The 19,963-nt window shown below is 44.6% G+C and overlaps 1 protein-coding gene across 1 annotated transcript in view; it reads right to left on the bottom strand.

The window, feature by feature from the left end:
* The window catches only part of MTAP (methylthioadenosine phosphorylase), a gene marked incomplete at both ends in the record, with an annotated part of 42,407 nt that overhangs the window by 13,429 nt on the left and 9,015 nt on the right, over window positions 1-19,963 (bottom strand). The window contains 3 exons of the mRNA XM_084238464.1: window positions 90-192; window positions 16,252-16,419; window positions 19,019-19,077. Coding sequence (XP_084094590.1) covers window positions 90-192; window positions 16,252-16,419; window positions 19,019-19,077 — 330 coding nt within the window. The remainder of the gene's footprint in view (window positions 1-89; window positions 193-16,251; window positions 16,420-19,018; window positions 19,078-19,963) is intronic.

Consider the following 19,963-nt stretch of genomic DNA (forward strand, 5'->3'; position numbering starts at 1 on the left):
ACTATGTGCTTAGCCCATTTATCTAACTCTCAACACCACCCCAAGTCCTTACAATTTATTTTGGTGTGCTTTTCAGAAGGATGACAAACCTCTCTCGTTTTGGGGCAGAAGGGTTCGGCCATGGGGATGTGACACACGCCTCTGGCACAGGGGTGACTCCCATCATAGAAGGTCTGAGACCTTTTGGCAGTCCTGCAAAAGAAAGTAAAAGGGTTTTATTTATTTATATTTTTTATATACAAAGGGCAGGTTTATTATAAAAAGGGAGAGAAGAGTAAAGGACACTCACACAGACACAAGCCCGCAGCCTTAGGAGGAGCTGCCTCTGCTGCTTTGCAAAGGGAGAAAATTGGTGAAGAGAAACACCTGCATAGTAACACATGGGCTGGAGAGCTGCTGCAAGGTTTTTAAAATTTTTATTTATTTTTTTAAAGATTTATTTTTTCATGCACATAAGAACTGGGGTACAGGCCAGAGATGCGGGAGGTGAGAGGACCCACCAGAGACAGAGTGGGGAATAGAACAGGCAGACTGACTAAAATACACTGCTGAGGGGAGCAGCGGGTGAGACAGGAGAGGTCTGCTGCACCATGTGGGTAGCTCCCTGGCCGGGGATCAAACTCGTGCTGCAGTGGCTGCAGATAGCTTCACAGGTTGTGTCTTAATTCCTTGCGCCACAAGGGAGGCCCTGTGAGGTTTTGTTTTTTTTTTAAAGATTTATTTATCTATTTATTTATTTGTTTGTTTGTTTGTTTGTTTATTTATACAAGCACTGGGTACAGTCAGAAGCGCGGGAGGGTGAGAGAATTCACCAGAGCCAGAGCGGGGAGCAGAGCAGGCAGAAGAGGTCTGCGCACAATGTGGGACTCTCCTCCCGTGGCCAGGGAGCAGCCGGGGATCGAACCAGCACTGCAGAGGCTGCAGGCAGCTTCACAACCCAGCGCTCAACCGCTGAGTCACTGGGGAGGCCCCCTTGTAAGGTTTTTTTAAAGTCATCTTTCCATCCTCTGGAGATGGGTGAACCTAACCATTATCTAGGTCAATATCTTGGCCTCCACTTCAGAATCAACAGCTCTGCATAAGCTCAGTGGTTACACAACCATCTCCATGATGGCATTTGGCTTTGCGGGCTCTGGGTTGGCGGCAACATGCTTTCCAACAGGAATTAATACATCTGTGGTCTAGTGGCTGGGACAGGTTAACCACACTGCATTGTAGGCATGGTGCCACTCGCTGTAGGCTCAGGAGCGCAGGTAAAACACTTAGTATGAAACATTCCAATCACCATAGATGGAAAGGACTGCATACCAAACACCAATTAGTGTTTGCCTAGATCCAACAATCACAAAATTTTGAAACACTTGCTTTCAGCAGTTGGCTTTTCCATGGTTGCAAATCCCAAACCTGTCATTTCACCTCGACATCAGGTGGACCAAAATATGTGATTACCCACTGCAGTGAATCTCTTTGTAAATCAAATGTGTGAATTTTGGGGATAAAATCTATCAGATAAAATCTTCAAGGCACTTCTACTACTGCCTTGAAGATCAATGAGGTAACAGGCCCAGCATCTAGCACACACTATTTGGTCACTTAAAGCACATGGGACACGAGTGCAGACGTAGTTGAACAGCATGTAGAGTAGGTCAAGGGAAGACACCTGCAGAGAGCTTGAGGGAAGAAACTAAAGCTACAACAGCCCCCAAGTGAGGTAAGGGTACCTTCCTGGAGTCTGTTCTTCCTTGAACTAAGAAAGACAACTAAAATCTATTCCTGTCCCATGGACAAAATTTGCCTCACATGACATGTCAAATTGGTTGGACCTGACAGGAAGCTGTATTACAGCTTCTGGTTGAGAAGAATGAGAAGGATCATACACACCTTCTATGTGTGGCTGTGTTTCATACAGTAATGAGAGGTTTGTGGTGGCAAACAGAATGCCCCACTCTCCCCCAAGATACCCACATCCTAACCCCCAGAACCTGTGAAAACGTACCCCTATATGGCAAAGGGAAATTAAAGATGCTAATAACCAGCTGACCTTGAAACAGTCTAGCCTGGATTAACCTGCTGGGCTCAATGTCCTCACTGGGGTGCTTACACGTGGGTGAGTCAGGAGATGTGGGGACTCTGCGCTGCCATTGCTGGCTTGAAGATGCAGGAGGATCATGACAGCCAAGGAAGGCAGGAGGCAAAAAGGAAGGAAAGAAATGGTCCTGAGCCTCAGGAAGGAATGCGGCCTTGTGACAGCTCAATTTTTGTCCAGTGTGACCCATGTTAGATCTCTAAGCTACAGAATTAAATAAAACCATGCTAAGACACTAAATTTGTGACATTGAGCCCAGCAGGTTAATCCAGGCTAGACTATTTTGAGGTCAACCAATTAGCATCTTTGATTTGCCTTTACCACGTAAGGGAATGTTTTCACAGGTTCTGGGGGTTAGGGTGTGGGTATCTGGTGGGGAATGGGGCCTTGTTTGCCACCACCTTTTTTTTTGGTGCCACGGGAAACTAATACAGTAACGTACAACTCTTGCTCACATGACTAAGCAGGCAATTTCACTTCCCCATCTGCCAACTGAGAGCATGAAACAACTGAATTCAGGGGTATCAGTCTAAGTCAGGGGTATCAACCTCAAAACTGCTTGAGATGGTCAAAAAGGAATACATGGGAAGAAAAGTTGGTGCAGAAACACACATACCATATCTGTGGGAGGGTGAAGGAAACAAAATGATGTAAACTGATAACAGAAAGGAGTTTGATGGTCAAGAAGAGGACCCTGGGCACTTTCAGGCATGGGGGATGGATGGGGTAGGAGCCAGAGAAGGATTGTTTCTGGATCATGACTCTTGAGTAGGCTCAAAGATGGTCATCTCATTGTTTCTTTTGTGGAAGTCCTGAGCGATGCATGAGGTCAGGGGAAAAAACTTGTCACCCAGGAGAAACAAACAATACATCTTCTGTGGTGATTTCACAGCATAGGTGTGTCCACTACAAGTCTCAGCATGCAGGAACATGAGTCAAAAAATTTACTGGCAGGGGCCTCCCCGGTGGCGCAGCGGTTGAGCGCTGGGTTGCGAAGCTGCCCACGGCCTCTGCGGCGCTGATTCCATCCCCAGCTGCTCCCCGGCCACCAGAGGAGGGTCCCACATGGCGCGCAGACCTCTCCTGGCGCCCGCTGCTCCCCTCAGCAGTGTATTTCAGTCAATCTGCCTGTTCTGTTCCCCGCTCTGGTGAATTCTCTCACCCCCTGCATCTCTGGCCTATATCCCAGCTCTTCTATGAATAAATAAATAAATCTTTAAAAAAATTCAATTAAGAAACTAGATTAAGTGCATCCCCTGGTGGTGCAGCAGTTGAGCGCTGGGCTGCGAAGCTGCCCACAGCCTCTGCAGTGCTGGTTCGATCCCCGGCCACCGGCGAGGGTCCCACATGGTGCAGCAGACCTCTCCTGCCACGCTCGCTGCTCCCCTCAGCAGTGTACTTCGTCAGTCTGCCTGTTCTGTTCCCTGCTCTGGCTCTGGTGAATTCTCTCACCTTCCCGCGCTTCTGACTGTACCCAGTGCTTGTATAAACAAACAAACAAACAAACAGACAAATAAATCTTTAAAAAAAAAGAACTGGATTAAAACAGAAAAGCCTTCCAAGCACCTCTTTTCATTAAAGCCTGAACTTGAATGAAAAAGTAGAGGTGCTTTCAATACCAAGTCTGTTAGTCTCCTGGATGCCCAGTGACTGTTAGCAATTAATCCTACAATTCCACATAAGCATTTATACATACATGACAATAACGAGAAATATAAATGCTATCTGAAGTTCTGTTGATGCAAACAGCGAACTGAAAACAATTCAACCTCTCCTTCCCTTCCTCCTCAAAATGCTGTTTATTTTTTAATTATTTCTTAAAGATTTATTTATTTATACAAGCACTGGGTACAGTGTGGGAAGGTGAGAGAATTCACCAGAGCCAGAGTGGGGAGCAGAACAGGCAGAATGACGAAGAACACTGCTGAGGAGAGCAGTGGGTGGCAGGAGAGGTCTGCGTGCCATGTGGGGCCCTCGCCCAATGGCCGGGAATCGAACTGGTGCTGCAGAGGCTGAGAGGCTTCACAACCCAACGCTCAACCGCTGTGCCACTGGGGAGGCCCTCAAAATGCTGTTTAAATCACACATCCACATGCAAAAGAATGAAACTTGACCACTACCTCTCAAAAATCAAATCAAAATGGATAAAAGAACTGGACACAAGACCTGAAATCATAAAATATCTAGAAGAAAATATAGGTAAAACACTACAAGACATACATTTTAGTAACATTTTTAAATACTCATCACCCAAAGCAAAGAAAGTCAAGGAAAAGATAAAAACCTGGGATTACATCAAACTGAAAAGCTTCTGTACAGCAAAAGAGACTTTAACCAAAACAAAAAGACACCCCACGGATTGGGAAAAAAATTTTGCACTCCATACAACTGATAAGGGACTGTTCATAAAGATCTACAAAGAACTCACACGACTCAACAAAAACCAAAGTAAACAATCCAGTCAAGAAATGGGCAGAACTTAAAAGATATTTCTCCAAAGAGGAAATGCAAATGGCCAACAGGCATATGAAAAATGTTCAACGTCCCTTATAATCAGGGAAATGCAAATCAAAACCACATTGAGATACTACCTCACACAGTAAGAATGGCAAATATCAAAAAAACTAGCAACAACAGGTGTTGGTGAGGATGTGGCAAAAAAGGAACTCTCCTACATTGCTAGTGGGAGCCCAAACTGGTCCAACCACTATGGAAAGCTGTTTGGAGGTTCCTCAGTCTACTCAAAATGGAGCTACCATATGAACCTGCAATTCCACATCTAAGGATCTAACCAAAGGACACAAAAACATTGATTCAAAAGAACACCTGTACCCCTATGTTTATTGCAGCACTATTTACAATAGGTAAAACCTGGAAACAACCCAAATGTCCCCAAAATAGATGACTGGATCAAGAAGATGGGGTGTATATATACACAATGGAATATTACTTAGCAATCAAAAAAGATAAACTCATGCCATAAGCAGCAACATGGATGGAGCTAGAAGAAATTATGCTCAGTGAAATAAGCCAGAAGGAAAAAGAAAAACATCGGATGGTTTCACTCATAGGAGGAATATAGGGGAACCAAATAAGACATCAGTGCAAAAAAATAATAACAGTACAAAGCACAATAAAGCAAAAACAAAACAATTATAAACCAGAGACATCCTGTAGGGGAAGAAGAGGGAGAGGGATCAGAGGGAGGGTGGTTGGAGAACAGGGGACTGAGGTGATGGTGCACGGGTGCACTGGTGAAGAAAATTCTATGGGGGCAACACCTGGGGTGGGGAAGCAAATATTGTTTAAAAATGAACAATGATGTAAAAAACAATGGAAAAAGTTGGAAAAAAAAAAGCCACACCCAACAATAAAATAGCAATCAGCATGAGGAAGAACAGGGAGGCATCTGGTTACATGTGTGGGAAGCTGAAAGTAATGACTAAAGAAGAGAACAAGTCATAAACTAGTATAGAGTAAAAAAAGGCATTCTTTTTTTCTAAGATTAACACAAACACAGTTTTTTTTTGTGTTAAGAAAAATATATAAGCCTATGTTTATGGACTGTTTCATGATTGGCTGATGACACATCTTGGAAATTTTCTGTATCAGCCATAAAAATTGACTCATTTTGTTATTAAGGTGCTACATAGAATGCCATGGATCTCTCGGTGTATTTTGTTAATATTCAATGAATGGGTCCTTAAAAATATTACAACTGGTACCTCGCATGAGCTCCCTTGGGCAGGAGTTTCTCAAGAAACCAAAGAGACTCTTCGTGTCAATTGACAAGGACATTTTAAAATTTAATGATGTTTCCCCAAACTGCCCTTCAAAGGGCAGCAGCAAAGCATACGTTCACAGGAAGGCTTGCTTCTCACCAACTATTTGCAGACATATATTACCATTTAAACACTTTAAAATAGGGGCCTCCCTGGTGGCAAAGGGGTTAAAATCTCAGTGCTCTCAAGCTATTGCCAGCCACTGCAGCATGAGTTCAGATCCCCAGCCAGGGAGTTACCCACATGGCACAGCAGACCTCTCCTGTCTTGCCCGCTGCTCCCCTCAGCAGTATATTTCAGTACATCTGCCTGTTCTGTGTTCCACTCTGTTTCTGGTGAATCCTCTCACTCCCCCGCACCTCTGGCCTGCACCCCAGTTCTTGCATGCATAAATAAAAAAAACCTTTAACAAATAATAAACATTTTAAAATACAAATAATCAGTTGGACAGCATTTTAGTTTTAGCATGCACCAGAACTCCAAACACTACCTAAATGAAACCCAAAAAACCCAAGCCCAAAGCATACAAAGGGGGGGCGTGGGGGGGCAAGACAAGCTTAAGGTCAAATCACCAATTGGTGAGTTCAAAATGATATTCATGCCTGTGGCAATGTGCAGAGTCACAAAGTTAAAAGGATTAAGTAAGAATGATCTAAATTTCTGGGTGTATACTTGTGTGGGGGTGTACGCACACATTTAGGGACAGTGCTGCCATGAGCACGCTTGAAAGCAGATCTAGAAGATCCAGGTAGTGGAATCTGCATACAAAGTTCTCTAACCTACAGAACAAAGGCGAGGCACTGCTGAGTCAGGAAAGGGACAGTTTAAAGCTACAGCTGACCTTGACAATACAGGTTTAAACTGAGAGGGTAGCGAGACAACAGAGGAATTAACCAACTTCAGGGAGAGGGCACTTCCAGACCAGTGATGAGGAAGATGATGCAGAAGCCCCAGAAGACAAAGTGACATTAGATAATTTTGCAGAAAGGTCCAGATTACTCAACACTGCTTTTTAACTTTTTAACTTCTTTTATGACATGTGATATGGGTGCTAAAACTATAAAGCCCATAGTAGATGATGGATTGATATCATATAGAAACATTTTTAGAGAAATGAAAAAGCACAAAAAGGTCAAACGGAAATGGTGATGTGAAGTCCATAGAATTAAATGTATGGGCTGTCTTTCCTTTTCCCTCCACCAACCTGAGACAGCTGCCCAACATCGAGACAAGTGAGAACAAGGACCGTTATGATGACCCAGTGCACAGAAAATGAGCACAAAATGTTAGTCATTACATTAGCGAGAAGGCTCAGGCTCATGGTAGCTAGTAAGTTTGAGGGATGCGGGCTAAATTTATATTAGGATTTTCCTCTGTGTGTGCAATAGAGGTGGGTCCATGCCCTTACCCCTGGAGTCATTCAAGGGTTAACTGCCCAGTGAAGAGAAGTAGAGACGTTTTGACATCAATAGCAACAAATGAGGAATGAGTATTCTATTAACCACAAGGTACTGAAAGTTTATGAATTTGAACCATTATCTTTAAGATCTTGCCATTGCTTCTATCTCAGAGAGTTCCTGTAAAGGAGAAAAACCAACTGCTGTTATGTTGCACGAGGCAACACTACTCAATAAGCAGGTCAGTTTTCCTTTTCTCATTCACATTTCTCATGAAGTCCTCCTAAACAGAGTCAAAATCTGGGTTTTGACAACCAGGTGGTAAGAACAATCTCTTTGGGCCTCAGTTTTCTCACCTATAAAAGGGGAGAGTAAGGTCTGGACGGGATGCCTCCCAGTGCTGTGTGACCGCTTGTGGCACCAGGAGCGTAATAAGAATCATGCAAGCATTTACTGGTGCTGCAACTGAACAGCTTTGTTTTCCCTGCCAGGTATCACTCGACCTGTGTAACTCTTAACAAATCCTGCTCACAGCTTCACAACATACCATGGTGTGGTTGCTCAAATAGTGCTCTGGGCTGCTCTCCAAAGGGCAAATGGTTGGCAAGGCATATACATTATATATATATATATTTTTTTTTTAAATGTTATTTTTTAAAAAGACTTATTCATTTATGTAAGAACCGGGGTACCGGTCAGAGGCATGGAAAGGTGAAAGGATTCACCAGAGACAGAGCGGGGAACAGAACAGGCAGATGGACTGAAAACACTGCTGAGAGGAGCAGCAGGTGAGACAGGAGAGGTCTGCCACGCCATGTGGGTATCTCCCCTGCTGGCTGGGAATCGAACTGGCCCTGCAGAAGCCGCGGACAGCTTCACAGCGCTGCACTCAACCCGCTGCGCCACTGGGGAGGGCCCCATACATTATATTTTATTTTATTTATTTTTTTTACTATTATTTATTTATTTATTTATTTTTAAAATAATAAATTTTATTTTTATATTCCCCATACAATTGCAACCCCCCCCATTCTGACCCCAATCCCTCCCCTCCCGTCCCTCACCCCCCAAAAAGTGTCTCTGGTTCATAGTATTTTTGTTGATTTTGATTTTCGCTTTCTTATAGTTATTCATTTTTCTGGTCCCTTATTTAAGTTTTCTAGATTCCTGCTATGAGTGAGACCATCCGGTATTTTTCTTTTTCTTTTTGGCTTATTTCGCTGAGCATGATCCCTTCCAGCGCCATCCATGTTGCTGCAAATTGCATGTTTATCTTTTTTGAATGCTGAGTAATATTCCATGGTGTATATGTACCACATCTTCTTGATCCAGTCATCTATTTTTGGGCATTTGGGCTGTTTCCAAAGCTTAGCTATTGTAAACAGTGCTGCTATAAACATAGGGGTGCCGGTGTTCTTTGGAATTGATGTTTCTGTGTCCTTTGGGAAAATACCTAGGAGTGGAATTGCTGGATCATATGGAAGCTCTATGTTTAGTAGGTCCAGAAATCTCCACACAGCTCTCCACAGTGGTTGGACCAGTTTGCACTCCCACCAACAGTGCAGAAGAGTTCCTTTTTCTCCACACCCTCGCCAACACTTGTTGTTGCTAGTTTTTTTAATATGTGCCATTCTCACTGGTGTAAGATGGTATCTCATGGTAGTTTTGATTTGCATTTCCCTGATTACAAGTGATGTTGAACATTTTTTCATATGCCTGTTGGCCATTTGCATTTCCTCTTCAGAGAAGTTTCTTTTTAGCTCTTCTGCCCATTTTTTGACGGGATTATTTTCTTTGTTGTTGTTGAGTCTCATCAGCTCTTTGCAGATTTTTGTGATCAGTCCTTTATCATTAGTGTTGTGTGCAAAAATGTTCTCCCAGTTGGTGGGGTTTCTCTTTGTTTTTGTTATTGTCTCTTTTGCTGTACAGAAGCTCTTTAATTTGATGCCATACATTATATTTTAAACATTTCAGAATGTGTTATATTTTTTTAAAAAAGATTTATTTATTTATTTATGCATACAAGAACTGGAGTGTAAGCCAGAGGTGTGGGGGTGAGAGGAGTCACTAGAATGGGGAACAGAACAGGCAGATCCACTGAAATACACTGCTGAGTGGAGCAATGGGTGAGGCAGGAGAGGTCCGCTGGCTATGAGGGTAGCTCCCTGGCCGGCTGGGGACTGAACTCACGCTGCAGTGGCCGGTGATAGCCTAACAGCACTGTCTTTAACCCCTGTGCCACCAGGGAGGCCCTAGATTGTTCTTTATAAAGGGTCTAGCCATCTCCACTAGCGGTAGCTGTGTGTTAGCTATCCAAGGTCTAACAACAGGTGACATGTGCTTAAGAGTTCAACATTCATATCAGAATCATCCAAAATCACTTCACTTCATGTTCAGGAGGCCAGATGTGACCAGATAATAAATATTAACATCAATATTTCACCGAAGAGGGAAATGAACACAAAAGCAATGGAAGTAATCGCCACAAAGGTGATGTGATATTTTTACGAATGTCAAAGATTGGGGCCTCCCTGGTGGCGCTAGGGGTTAAATCACAGCACTAGGAAGCTATCCACAGCCACTGCAGCGAATTTGACTCTCCGGCCAGGGAGATGACCCACAGGGTGCAGACCTCTCCTGTCTCGCCCGCTGCGGTTCCGCCTATTCTGCTCCCCACTCTGCCTCTGGTGAATTCTCTCAACCCCCTGCACCTCTGGCCTGTACCCCAGCTCTTGTATGCATTAAAAAATAAAAAGAATGTCAAAGATCATCCTCCTTTACAAAAGGAACTAAAACAGATTCCATTAAAATGCAGAAAGAAGTGAGGTCTTCATATACAGATCTTAGGATACCCCTTTGACCGTGCTGGTAAATGCTGTCAATTCAAAAGTCTGGGTTGAGGGCCTGCCTTGTGGTGCAAGGGGGTAAGCACCACACTATGAAGCAATCTGCAGCCTCTACAGCACGAGTTCCATCCCCGGCCTGGCCAGAAGGAAAGCCATGTGGCGCAGCAGACCTCTCCTGTCTCGCCTGCTGCTCCCCTCAGCAGTGCATTTCAGTCAATCTGCCTGTTGTGCTCCTCACTTTGTCTTTGGTGAATCCTCTCACCCCCCGCATCTCTGGCCTGTACCCCAGCACTTGTATGCATAAATAAATAAATCTTTAAAAAAAAAAAAATCTGGGTTGAGCTGGTGCTAACCAGTGTTGCTCAGTGGCACCCCGAGGGCCAGATCTAGGGCAATCTCACTCAAAGGATAGTGGGCACTTGCTTCCCAGCATTTCTACAGCTGTATCTTAGTTACTGTTGTATTTTCAGGGAGCAGTATGGAAACTATATTTGAGGGAAGTGTGTTAAGAACCAACAGGGATGAGACCAGTGATCGAGAAGGAAGGTGCAGTCAAGGCATGAAAAGGCTTGACCTGGAAACTAACTGGGTGGAGAGACACTGATTCACAGCAATGACCAAGGAGGGGACGGCAGTGCCACACTATCACCAACCTACCAATTTACCAAGTAGAGAAGGGAGAGCTCACAAAGGAGGGTGTGGGATTAGAAGCCGGACAATGTTGGAAGTTTATGACATCAGGGGCAGCTGACATCACAGGTTTTGGAGATTAACCCAAGTTCAAGCGCCACACATCCCACATATCAGCAAATGACCAACATTTCTGAGCTAAGTCTCTACAACACTCAACTGGAGAACCATTCTTGTGCGTAGTGAGTGGGGCTCTCTGTTTTGTGTGGCACCTAGAAGGAACTCCGAAGTTGGAGGGTTTATCAGCATTTTTAGTGACCATAAGGATGTAACAACTTACTGTTCCAAACAGCAGATCGTGGAGAGGAACATAAGAAAGACACAAGCTCCCGTGGGATCAGCTGCCCCACCTAAAGGCCAGCTCTGGGCAGGAAAATGACACAGGACAGGAACGGAAGTAAGTAGTGAAAGGAAAGGTGAGGGAAGATGGTGAGTTTATGCCCAACGGCATCTGCTTTGTTGTAAAGAGGCCACATTCCCAACTAAGAGTGAAAGAGATGGGCAGGAAACAGAGAACAGTAAGGGTTTTAAAATAGCTGCTGACAGGAATGGGAGAATTAAGCAAAGGCTTCCTGTGGCCTATCATGTCCAAGAGCCTGGTGGAATACAAGAAAGGGGAAAACTTAGCTCTATTGACATGGTGAAAAAAGCCCAGGCAGTTCAGGCTCTTTGTGACATAAGCCCTTAGCATTATATTTAGCGTGGGACTTTCCTGATGAGTAAGATGCATCAGCAGCCTGGAGAAAGCAATCATCTTAGGAGTTGAACATCAGTTGAACACCCTCACACAGCAAATGAGGACACTACGTGACAAAGGAATTTAGGGGGCCAGGCCAGGACACAATTTTGGATGTCTCACTTCCAAGCTGGGCCTTTCTTCCACTGCATTCCTCCAGGAGTAACTAACCAGGGCCCCAGGCATAACAGACCAACGTGTTTTTGCAGAAAACACCTGGCATTAGGAATTATGCCCTGTTTTTGTTTTGTTGTTTTTTTTTCCCCAAAAGATTTATTTATTTATGCATACAAGAGCTGGGGCACAGGCCAGATTATGTGGGGGGTGAGAGGATTCAGAGACATAGTGGGGAACAGAACAGGCAGACTGACTGAAATACACTGGTGAGGGGAGCAGCAGGCAAGTAAGGAGAGGTCTGCCTCACCATGTGGATTGCTCCCTGGTGGGCCAGGGATCGAACTCGTGCTGCAGAGGCTGCAGATTGCTTCATAGTGTGGTGTTTAAACCCTTGCCCCACCAGGGAGGCCCCCTGTTTGGTTTTTTTTTTTTTACTTTTTTTCTCATTGTACAAAAACCAACAAACCCTTATCTGCAAAACACTCCTGATAAAAACCTCTATTAAAAAGAATCCTAAACAAAATGAGTAAGAACCCCATTTTTGCTTCCTCTATTGATATTTTAGTATGAGCAGCAGTTTAAGAGCTTGTACTAGTCTGTATCTTTAAAAAAATAAATCCAATACTACATGCACTTCTTTCCAGTTACAGATCTAGTTGTTCCTGTTAATATGTGCATCATAAATATGGTGAGTTGTAAGGTCTTCAAAGAAATATTTCATTCTTGGAAATGTAATGTTTTTAAAGACAACATAAAAACGAGAGCTGCTTTTCTCTCACACAAGACCATGCTAACCTCTGAATTGTTCCAATTTGAGTGAAAATGCTGCCAAGCTAGTGCCAGCTGTCATGCGGGTGGTGGGGTTTCGCCTATGTTGGGCACTAAGCGCAGATAAGGACATTCTTCAGTTCTGCTATCTACTTATACTTAATGAGAACAGCCCTACTATTCCGCTCCAATACTTCCACTATGAATTTACGTTAGGGAGATGAATAATCCCTTTAGCCTCTGAGGGCCACTTCAGGATAAAAGGAGATACTAAGCAAAGTTATGGCAACAGACAACTGTGTGTCCCCGGAATGGTGGTGGACATGCAGGAGAGGAGACTGAGAGGTGGCAGAGTTCAAGCTTTGGTTATGAAGAGGCCCACAGGGTAAAAGTGATATGTTAAGTGGAGCCACGATAAAATCACCCAGTTCAATGCTTCAGCTCCAGTGGTTTAATCCAGCTGGCTTTGTAGAACATTGCAACACTGTCAAAAGCAGTGGGTATAGCTGTGGGAACCTCAGGTGGCAACAGTAAGCCTCTAACCTGCATCTGCATCTGACTACAGCACCCTGGCAGCCAACAGGCACTTGCCTCAACACACCAAGATTTATTCTGTTCAAAAATGTGCTATCATTCAACAAACGAGAACATTACTCAACAAGGTGAAAAGTTCTGATTCTCCTCTACGAGACATTCAAACACAATCAAGGTGATTCACGTACGTGTCACAACTTGGTTAGCTGGGAGGCACAGGCCCAACAGTATCACTTTGAAGATGTTGTCCAACAGCAACACAATGCCAGCCACATACATACTGTTAAAGTTTCTAGTGGCTGTGTTAAAAGGTAAAATGAGCTTTCATCTCTCATCTGACCTGCCTATCCAAACTGCTACTGTAATATGGAATCAATATGAAATCTGAGATCTTCCAAATAACAGTTCCCCAGGGATCAAGGAACAGATCTTTAGACAGATTTCCATTTACAGTTACCAAGTAATGTTAAGAATGGGTCCCTGTGGTCAATACCCCATGGCCACACTGTGTGGAGAGGCAACATATGCTAGGGCCCACGAAAGGCACTTGCTGGAGACTTTGAACTTCCAAGGCAAGACTAAGGAAGCACATTATTAAAAAACAAAAACAAAAAAACAACAAACCACCAAGATACTAGATCTCAGAATTACACATCTAAAATGCCAAGGGGCCTCCCTGGTGGCACAAGGGGTTAAGACGCAACCTATGAAGCTACCCCCAGCCACTGCAGCACAAGTTCCATCCCTGGCCAGCCAGGGAGCTACCCACATGGCACAGCAGACCTCCCCTGTCTCGCCCGCTACTCCCCTCAGCAGTGTATTTCAGTGGATCTGCCTGTTCTGCTCCCCACTCTGCCTCTGCTGAATCCTCTTATCCCCCACACCTCTGGCCTGCACCCCAGTTGTTGGATGCATAAACAATCTTAAAAAAAAAAAGAAAAAGAAAAAAAAAAGCTAAGACAGAACGAAACAAGTAGCAACACCTGTCCACTGTCTTTTGGTTCTATCTTTTTGTCCCAAATGTTTTCTAGCAATAGTCAGTCAGTGAATGTTTTCTCATGAAAACATTTTTGTGACTGTTAAACATTCTCATGAATGTCTTCATGAGAAAGAGGATGTGGGAAATGCAATGGTTTAGTGTAGCAGTGTAGTGATATACCATTTAAGTCACCAACTAATCTCAGGCTTAGTGCCCAAGTCAGACTTTTCTTTCAGTGTCACCTATAATACTTTATAAATCCAGATCATCCTGAATATATAGTTTTGGTACTCTGCTTTATAAAACCACCGTATTACAAATGTTTTCTTAAGCCATTACCTTAACACAGACTTTGAGAGACAGAGCTTTTGATCAAGATTTCTCTAAACACAGGGCCTCCCCGGTGGCGCAGCGGTTGAGCGCTGGGTTGCGAAGCTGCCCACAGGCTCTGCAGTGCCGATTCGATCCCTGGCCGCAGGGTGAGGGCCCCACATGGCGCGCAGACCTCTCCTGCCACCTGCTGCTCCCCTCAGCAGTGTATTTGGTCAGTCTGCCTGCTCTGCTCCCTGCTCGGGCTCTGGTGAGTTCTCTCACCCTCCCGCGCTTCTGACTGTGCCCAGTGCTTGTATAAATAAATAAATAAATCTTAAAAAAAAATATTTCTCTAAACACAAACAGCAGTCTCCCTCTCTCTTCGAACAATCACATCATTCAATGCCTCAAATATCAGACTGAGCAACTCCGGCCAGGCAGAGCAGTGGGTATAAGGGTAAAAGTGGCAAACAGGACAAATGGCTCATGAGACTTACATACCAGAGGGGAAGAGGGCTAATATACAGATGGTGTCAACTGCTTACAAGAGGAAAGCAAAAATGACAGAAGAGGGGCATGTCATGAGTTCAGACTACCTCCACTATCAGATTAAACCACATGTAATTGCTGATATTCAACCATATCTGACTTACAGGATGGGCCATTTCATATGGTTCAATCTAATGCCTTCATCTCATTAGAAAATAATCAATAAGGCTTCTGATGGACTAAAAACTGTAATGAATCCTTGAATGGCAGAAGACATAAGAACTGGACTGAATAAACCTTCTTCCCAGACCAGAAGAGGTAAGAGGTGTGTTGTCAGTTCAGAGACAGCAGAGTGCAGAAGAGCAGGCTGGTCTGGGGCTTGGCAGGAGCCCATGTGCCTCACCTTCTGTGAACTGCTCCCCACTGCTCAGGCCCACCAGGTGCAGTCACCATCCCCTTCCAGAGCATCCTGGGAGGTGATCGCTCCACCAGGAATGGGGTGCCTAGTGATTGCTCTGGCTATCAGCAAGTGTAGAAAAAGCCCAGGAGTCTGGCAGCCCATTATTATGTAATTAAATTACAACCCCCACTACCATACCCCCCCCCCCAAATCCCCCAACTACTGAACCAACAGATCAAGCCTAACTTGGTGAAAAGACAAGGTGCCTCCTGATAATGAGGTTGAGTATTCTTGTCTAGAATTTGAACCTGGCTTTGAACAAGCTTCCAGAGCGAACTGCTGGGTTACAGCAAACACAGGGGACAGGGGAAAACACTAAATGACACTTAAGGATGAATCAGTAAAATTTAGAATATGGGGAGACTTTTCAGGGTGAAAAAGAAAAAGGGGTTGGGCCCTTCGAATGAAAAGGCATTTATTGAAAAGCTCACCAGTGTATGGGCAGAATTCCCCTTGGACACTTACTAGAACAAAGTTACTGAGCTGGTGAGGGATAGGCAAGCGCTGCCTGGCCACTTACAACTAAGGAAATAGTAGCAGTTTGTTTTTTAAAAAGTCCCTGTAGTGAGCAGTGAATGGAAGAAAGTTGAAACTGAGAATTAAAAGTGAACTGGGGAGGGCCTCCCTGGTGGCGCAAGGGGTTAACCTGCAGCACCATGAAGTTATCCGCAGCCACTGCAGCTCGGCATGAGTTTGATCCCCAGCCAGCCAGGGAGCTACCCACGTGGCGCAGCAGACCTCTTCTGAGTCTCACGCTGCTCCCCTCAGCAATGTACTTCAGTCAATCCGCCTGTTCTGCTCCCCATTCTGTCTCTGGTGAATCCTTTCACCCCCTCCTCGTACCTCTGGCCTGTACCCCTGTACTTGTATGCATAAATAAATAAATCTTTTAAAAAACAAAAAGGTTGAACTGGGGAATTCAGGATTATCCTTTCATCTGGCATATGCTTAAATCAAACTTGGAGGCTGCCCTTCCCACTCCCCCAGTTCCTACACATCCCATGGGAACTGGGAGCGATCTCATGAGAGCCCAGGTAGTTTAGATGAGGGCTCACCTGTCGATGAACTGGTCGATGATGACGATGTCTCCAGGCTGAATCTCTTCCCTCAAGGAGCCACAGGCTGTGGTCACGATGACGTGCGTGCAGCCCTCCTCCTTCAGAGCCCAGATGTTGGCCTGGTAGTTGACTTTTGAGGGCATGATGGTATGCTGCCTCCCGTGCCTAGGGAAAGCACAGCCAATAGTGTAGGTGAGGTAACAGGCACCATTATATGGCTAGAAAATGAATTTAGAACTGAGCTCCTAGCCCTTGTACCAAAGTACCTTCACTAGCTGAGGATGAATGAGAACAGGTCAGGTAATAACATTCTGAAGGGAAGGTCAGCTTTACATTCTGTGTTTTCTTACCCAGAATAGGTAGTAACTTGTACGGAATTTGTCCTCCAGGAAGCTGCATGTGTCTATCCTGTGAGGCACCAACACTCAGATTCAGAGACACCAGGCCCCAGATCTCACAGGAGCCGTGACACAGAGAACAAGAGGTGCCAATGAAGACACGAAGCAGAAATAGAAGCTCAGGTTTCCAGTAAATGTCTCTATTCCCATCTGCCCGATCACCCCTCCCCCCACCAAAGGTAACAAAACTCTGAAAATATTATAATTTCCAGGCTTTTTGACATTAGCAGGTTTTGCTCAGTCACTGATCATCTCAGGCAAGACCAGTGTTATGGGCTGAACTGGGTCTTCCCCGCACATTTACACTTACTCTCAACCTCTGGAACCTCAAACTGTGACTGTACTTGGAGAGTACAGTCTTGCAGTCTTTCACTAACAGTGATCATCAAGGTGGGCCCTAATCCAATATGGCAGATGTCCCTATGAGAGGAAGAAATTAAGACAGACGTGCACACAGGGAAGACCAAGCAAAGCGGGGAGACCATGACCATCGACAAGTCTGGAATAACTCCTTCCTTCTCCCTTCAGAAGGAAGCAACCTGCTAACACCTCAATCTTGGCATTCAAAACTCAAAAGCCATGCATTAGAGGGTCAAGCATTTCAGTCTGACGGTTCACTTCAGCTGGTAGGAGTATAAAACCTTCACCACTTCCAATTTTCTTTTTTTTTTTAAATTTATGCATATAAGAACTAGGGGTACAGGTCAGAGGTGCACGGAAGGGGGAGGGGTGTATGTGTGAGAGGATTCTCCAGAGACAGAGTGGGGAGCAAAACAGGTAGATCTACTGAAATACACTGCTGAGGGGAGCAGTGGGTGAGACAGGAGAGGTCTGCTGGGCCATGTGGGTAGCTCCCTGGCCGGGGATCGAACTCATGCTGCAGTGGCTGTGGACAGCTACATAGGCTGCGTCTTAACCCCCTGTGCCACCAGGAAGGCCCCACTTCCAGTTTTCTTAAAGCCTGGGAACAATTAAGTGATCATCACAGACCCATGAAAGTTGCCTGAATTCTACCTCATATAATCAGCTAAAATGAAAATCTGGTTTTGATGGATTCAGCAAAGCTCTTCCATATCAAATCATGCAGTGTGGCAGGCTGGCACTGTGTGTGTGTGTGTGTGTGTGTGTGTGTATGGAGGAGGGGCTCCGCTTTCATGCGGTATCATTCTCTCCTCCAGGGTGAGTAGACACTAGACTTTTGCTTCAAACCCACAGGATTAGCAAAGGTGTAGGGAGCTGCCCCAGTGATTAGGCTCTGCCAGCCTGCCCTACAGACAGCTGGGCACTGGCCCTGAAGAGCTGTGTCACCGAACTATATGTGGCCAGGGCCACTTGGCAGGGATATTTGTGGAGAGCCCCTAGGAGCTAAAGACCTCAGTTTCATAACCAAGAAGAAGTGAATTCTGCCAAGAACCACCATTTGCTTGGACAGGGACCTGGAGCTCCCGGGGAAAACAAGGCCTTGAATGTACCTCGCCTGACACCAAGCAGAACAATCAGCAGAGCTGCACACACACTCCTAATGTGTGAAGTTGTGAGAGAATGTGTGTGGTTCTGAGCTGCTGAATTTGTGGTCTGATAGTTCCCCTTCATGCTCAGGGAATCTTGTTCCAAGGCCCTGAGTGGATGCCTCAAACTTGGAATCGTGCTAAGCTGTTTTTTCTTACAAAGAAACCTATGATAAAGCTGACTTATAAATTAGGCACAATAAGAGATTAACAATTAACAAAAAATAAAATAGAAGCGATGATAACAATATGCTGCAATAAAAGCTATGTGAAGGTAGGCCCCCCTCAAGTTATCTGATTATCAAGTAATATTTTCAGACTGCAGTTGACAAGGGGTAACTGAAATGGCAGAAAAGGAAACTGTGAATAAGGGGATGAATGTCATTTGTTCTTCAGCAAAAGAAAATGAATATATTTCATTTTCTAACAGTCAAGGACTCAAGAGCGTGGACACCACAGGGAAGGCCCACTTCCGGGACCCCAATATCCAACACTCCATAAACCTAGAGCTATTACTTCACAAGAGGTCATGAATAAAGCATTATTTTTCTTCATATTTCTAATGAGAAAAAAAAGAAGAAAATATTCCCTTTTGCAGTGAGAAATGAAGCCAGAGCACAAATCTTAGTCAAACTCACACAGTGAATTGGTTGAACCACGCTCTCAACCTCAGAGGGGGGTGGGTAGATCATCGATCTCCAAAATCAATATAATTTACCCCAAACACTAGTGGTCAACAGAGGTGACTAAGAGGTTCTGGTTCTACCAACACAAAAAAACCTCACACCGGCAACATTTCTTTCTCCAGAACTTAATTCTCCTTTGGAGGTAACATTCAAAAAACTCAAGATGTCTTACCTTGCAAGGAGGACACAATCAACATTCTTTATCTTCCCCAAAATTAAGGCATCAGAAGGCTGCAAATAATGAAAAATAGTCACACATCAGTGAATTAAAAAATATATATACTAACAACAAAAAGCTGTCATTTCAATTGTTTAGCCACCATAGGATTCATGGAGCTTGGAGTTGAAAGATATACTTTAAAAAAGCAAGAATCTAGATTTGCTGGACCAATGTAATCACACTTGACAACTATTTACTGAGTCCACGGTAAGCCTAGATAGAGTTCACTGACAACTGCTGATGCCTTGAGGTGTAGGCATGTACCATTTTGTACCCTGTATTTGTAAAAAGTGCCCCTGGGGACTCTGATGGGAGGTTGGTCAAATAGATGTGTGGAGAACAGGTGTGAAAGTAAAATGCAGAAATCAGATCAGGCCACCGTCACAAGCAAGGACTCAGCACTGTGTTCACAAGGCTCTGACAGCCAAAGCTGCAGAAGACCTGAGGGCACATTAAGTCCATCGGAGAAGCTGGCTGGGACTGCCAGATGCAGGTACCTTCATAGGAAGCTGAGAGGAAATGCAGTAAATCCCAGTAGTACTAAGGGATTAGGAAGCAGGTGCCTACCCTGGCCCAGGCTGGATACACAGGGATGGGCACAAACAGTCTCCTTCTACTAGAAAAGCACGTTCTATTTGCAGTTGGGTGTGCGATGGTGTTCTGGGTTCCCATAACATCTCCCTTAGGGCCAGGACTCACTAAAAAGGTCACACTTCCTCCCCCTAGTAATCAGTCTACCTCCTAAATTAGTGTGGTGTGACATAATGACCCCAAATAAGAAGTAAGAAGTTTATTCGAATGCAGAGATCTGAAAAGTCATTTGGCGTGTCTGAAATGAGTATGTGGCCTCTAGGGGTAAAAACTGAGACGGTACGTTTGCAAATTCAGAAGCCATAT

The sequence above is a fragment of the Talpa europaea genome, assembly GCF_964194135.1.
Source record: "Talpa europaea genome assembly, chromosome: 7".
NCBI lineage: Eukaryota > Metazoa > Chordata > Mammalia > Eulipotyphla > Talpidae > Talpa > Talpa europaea.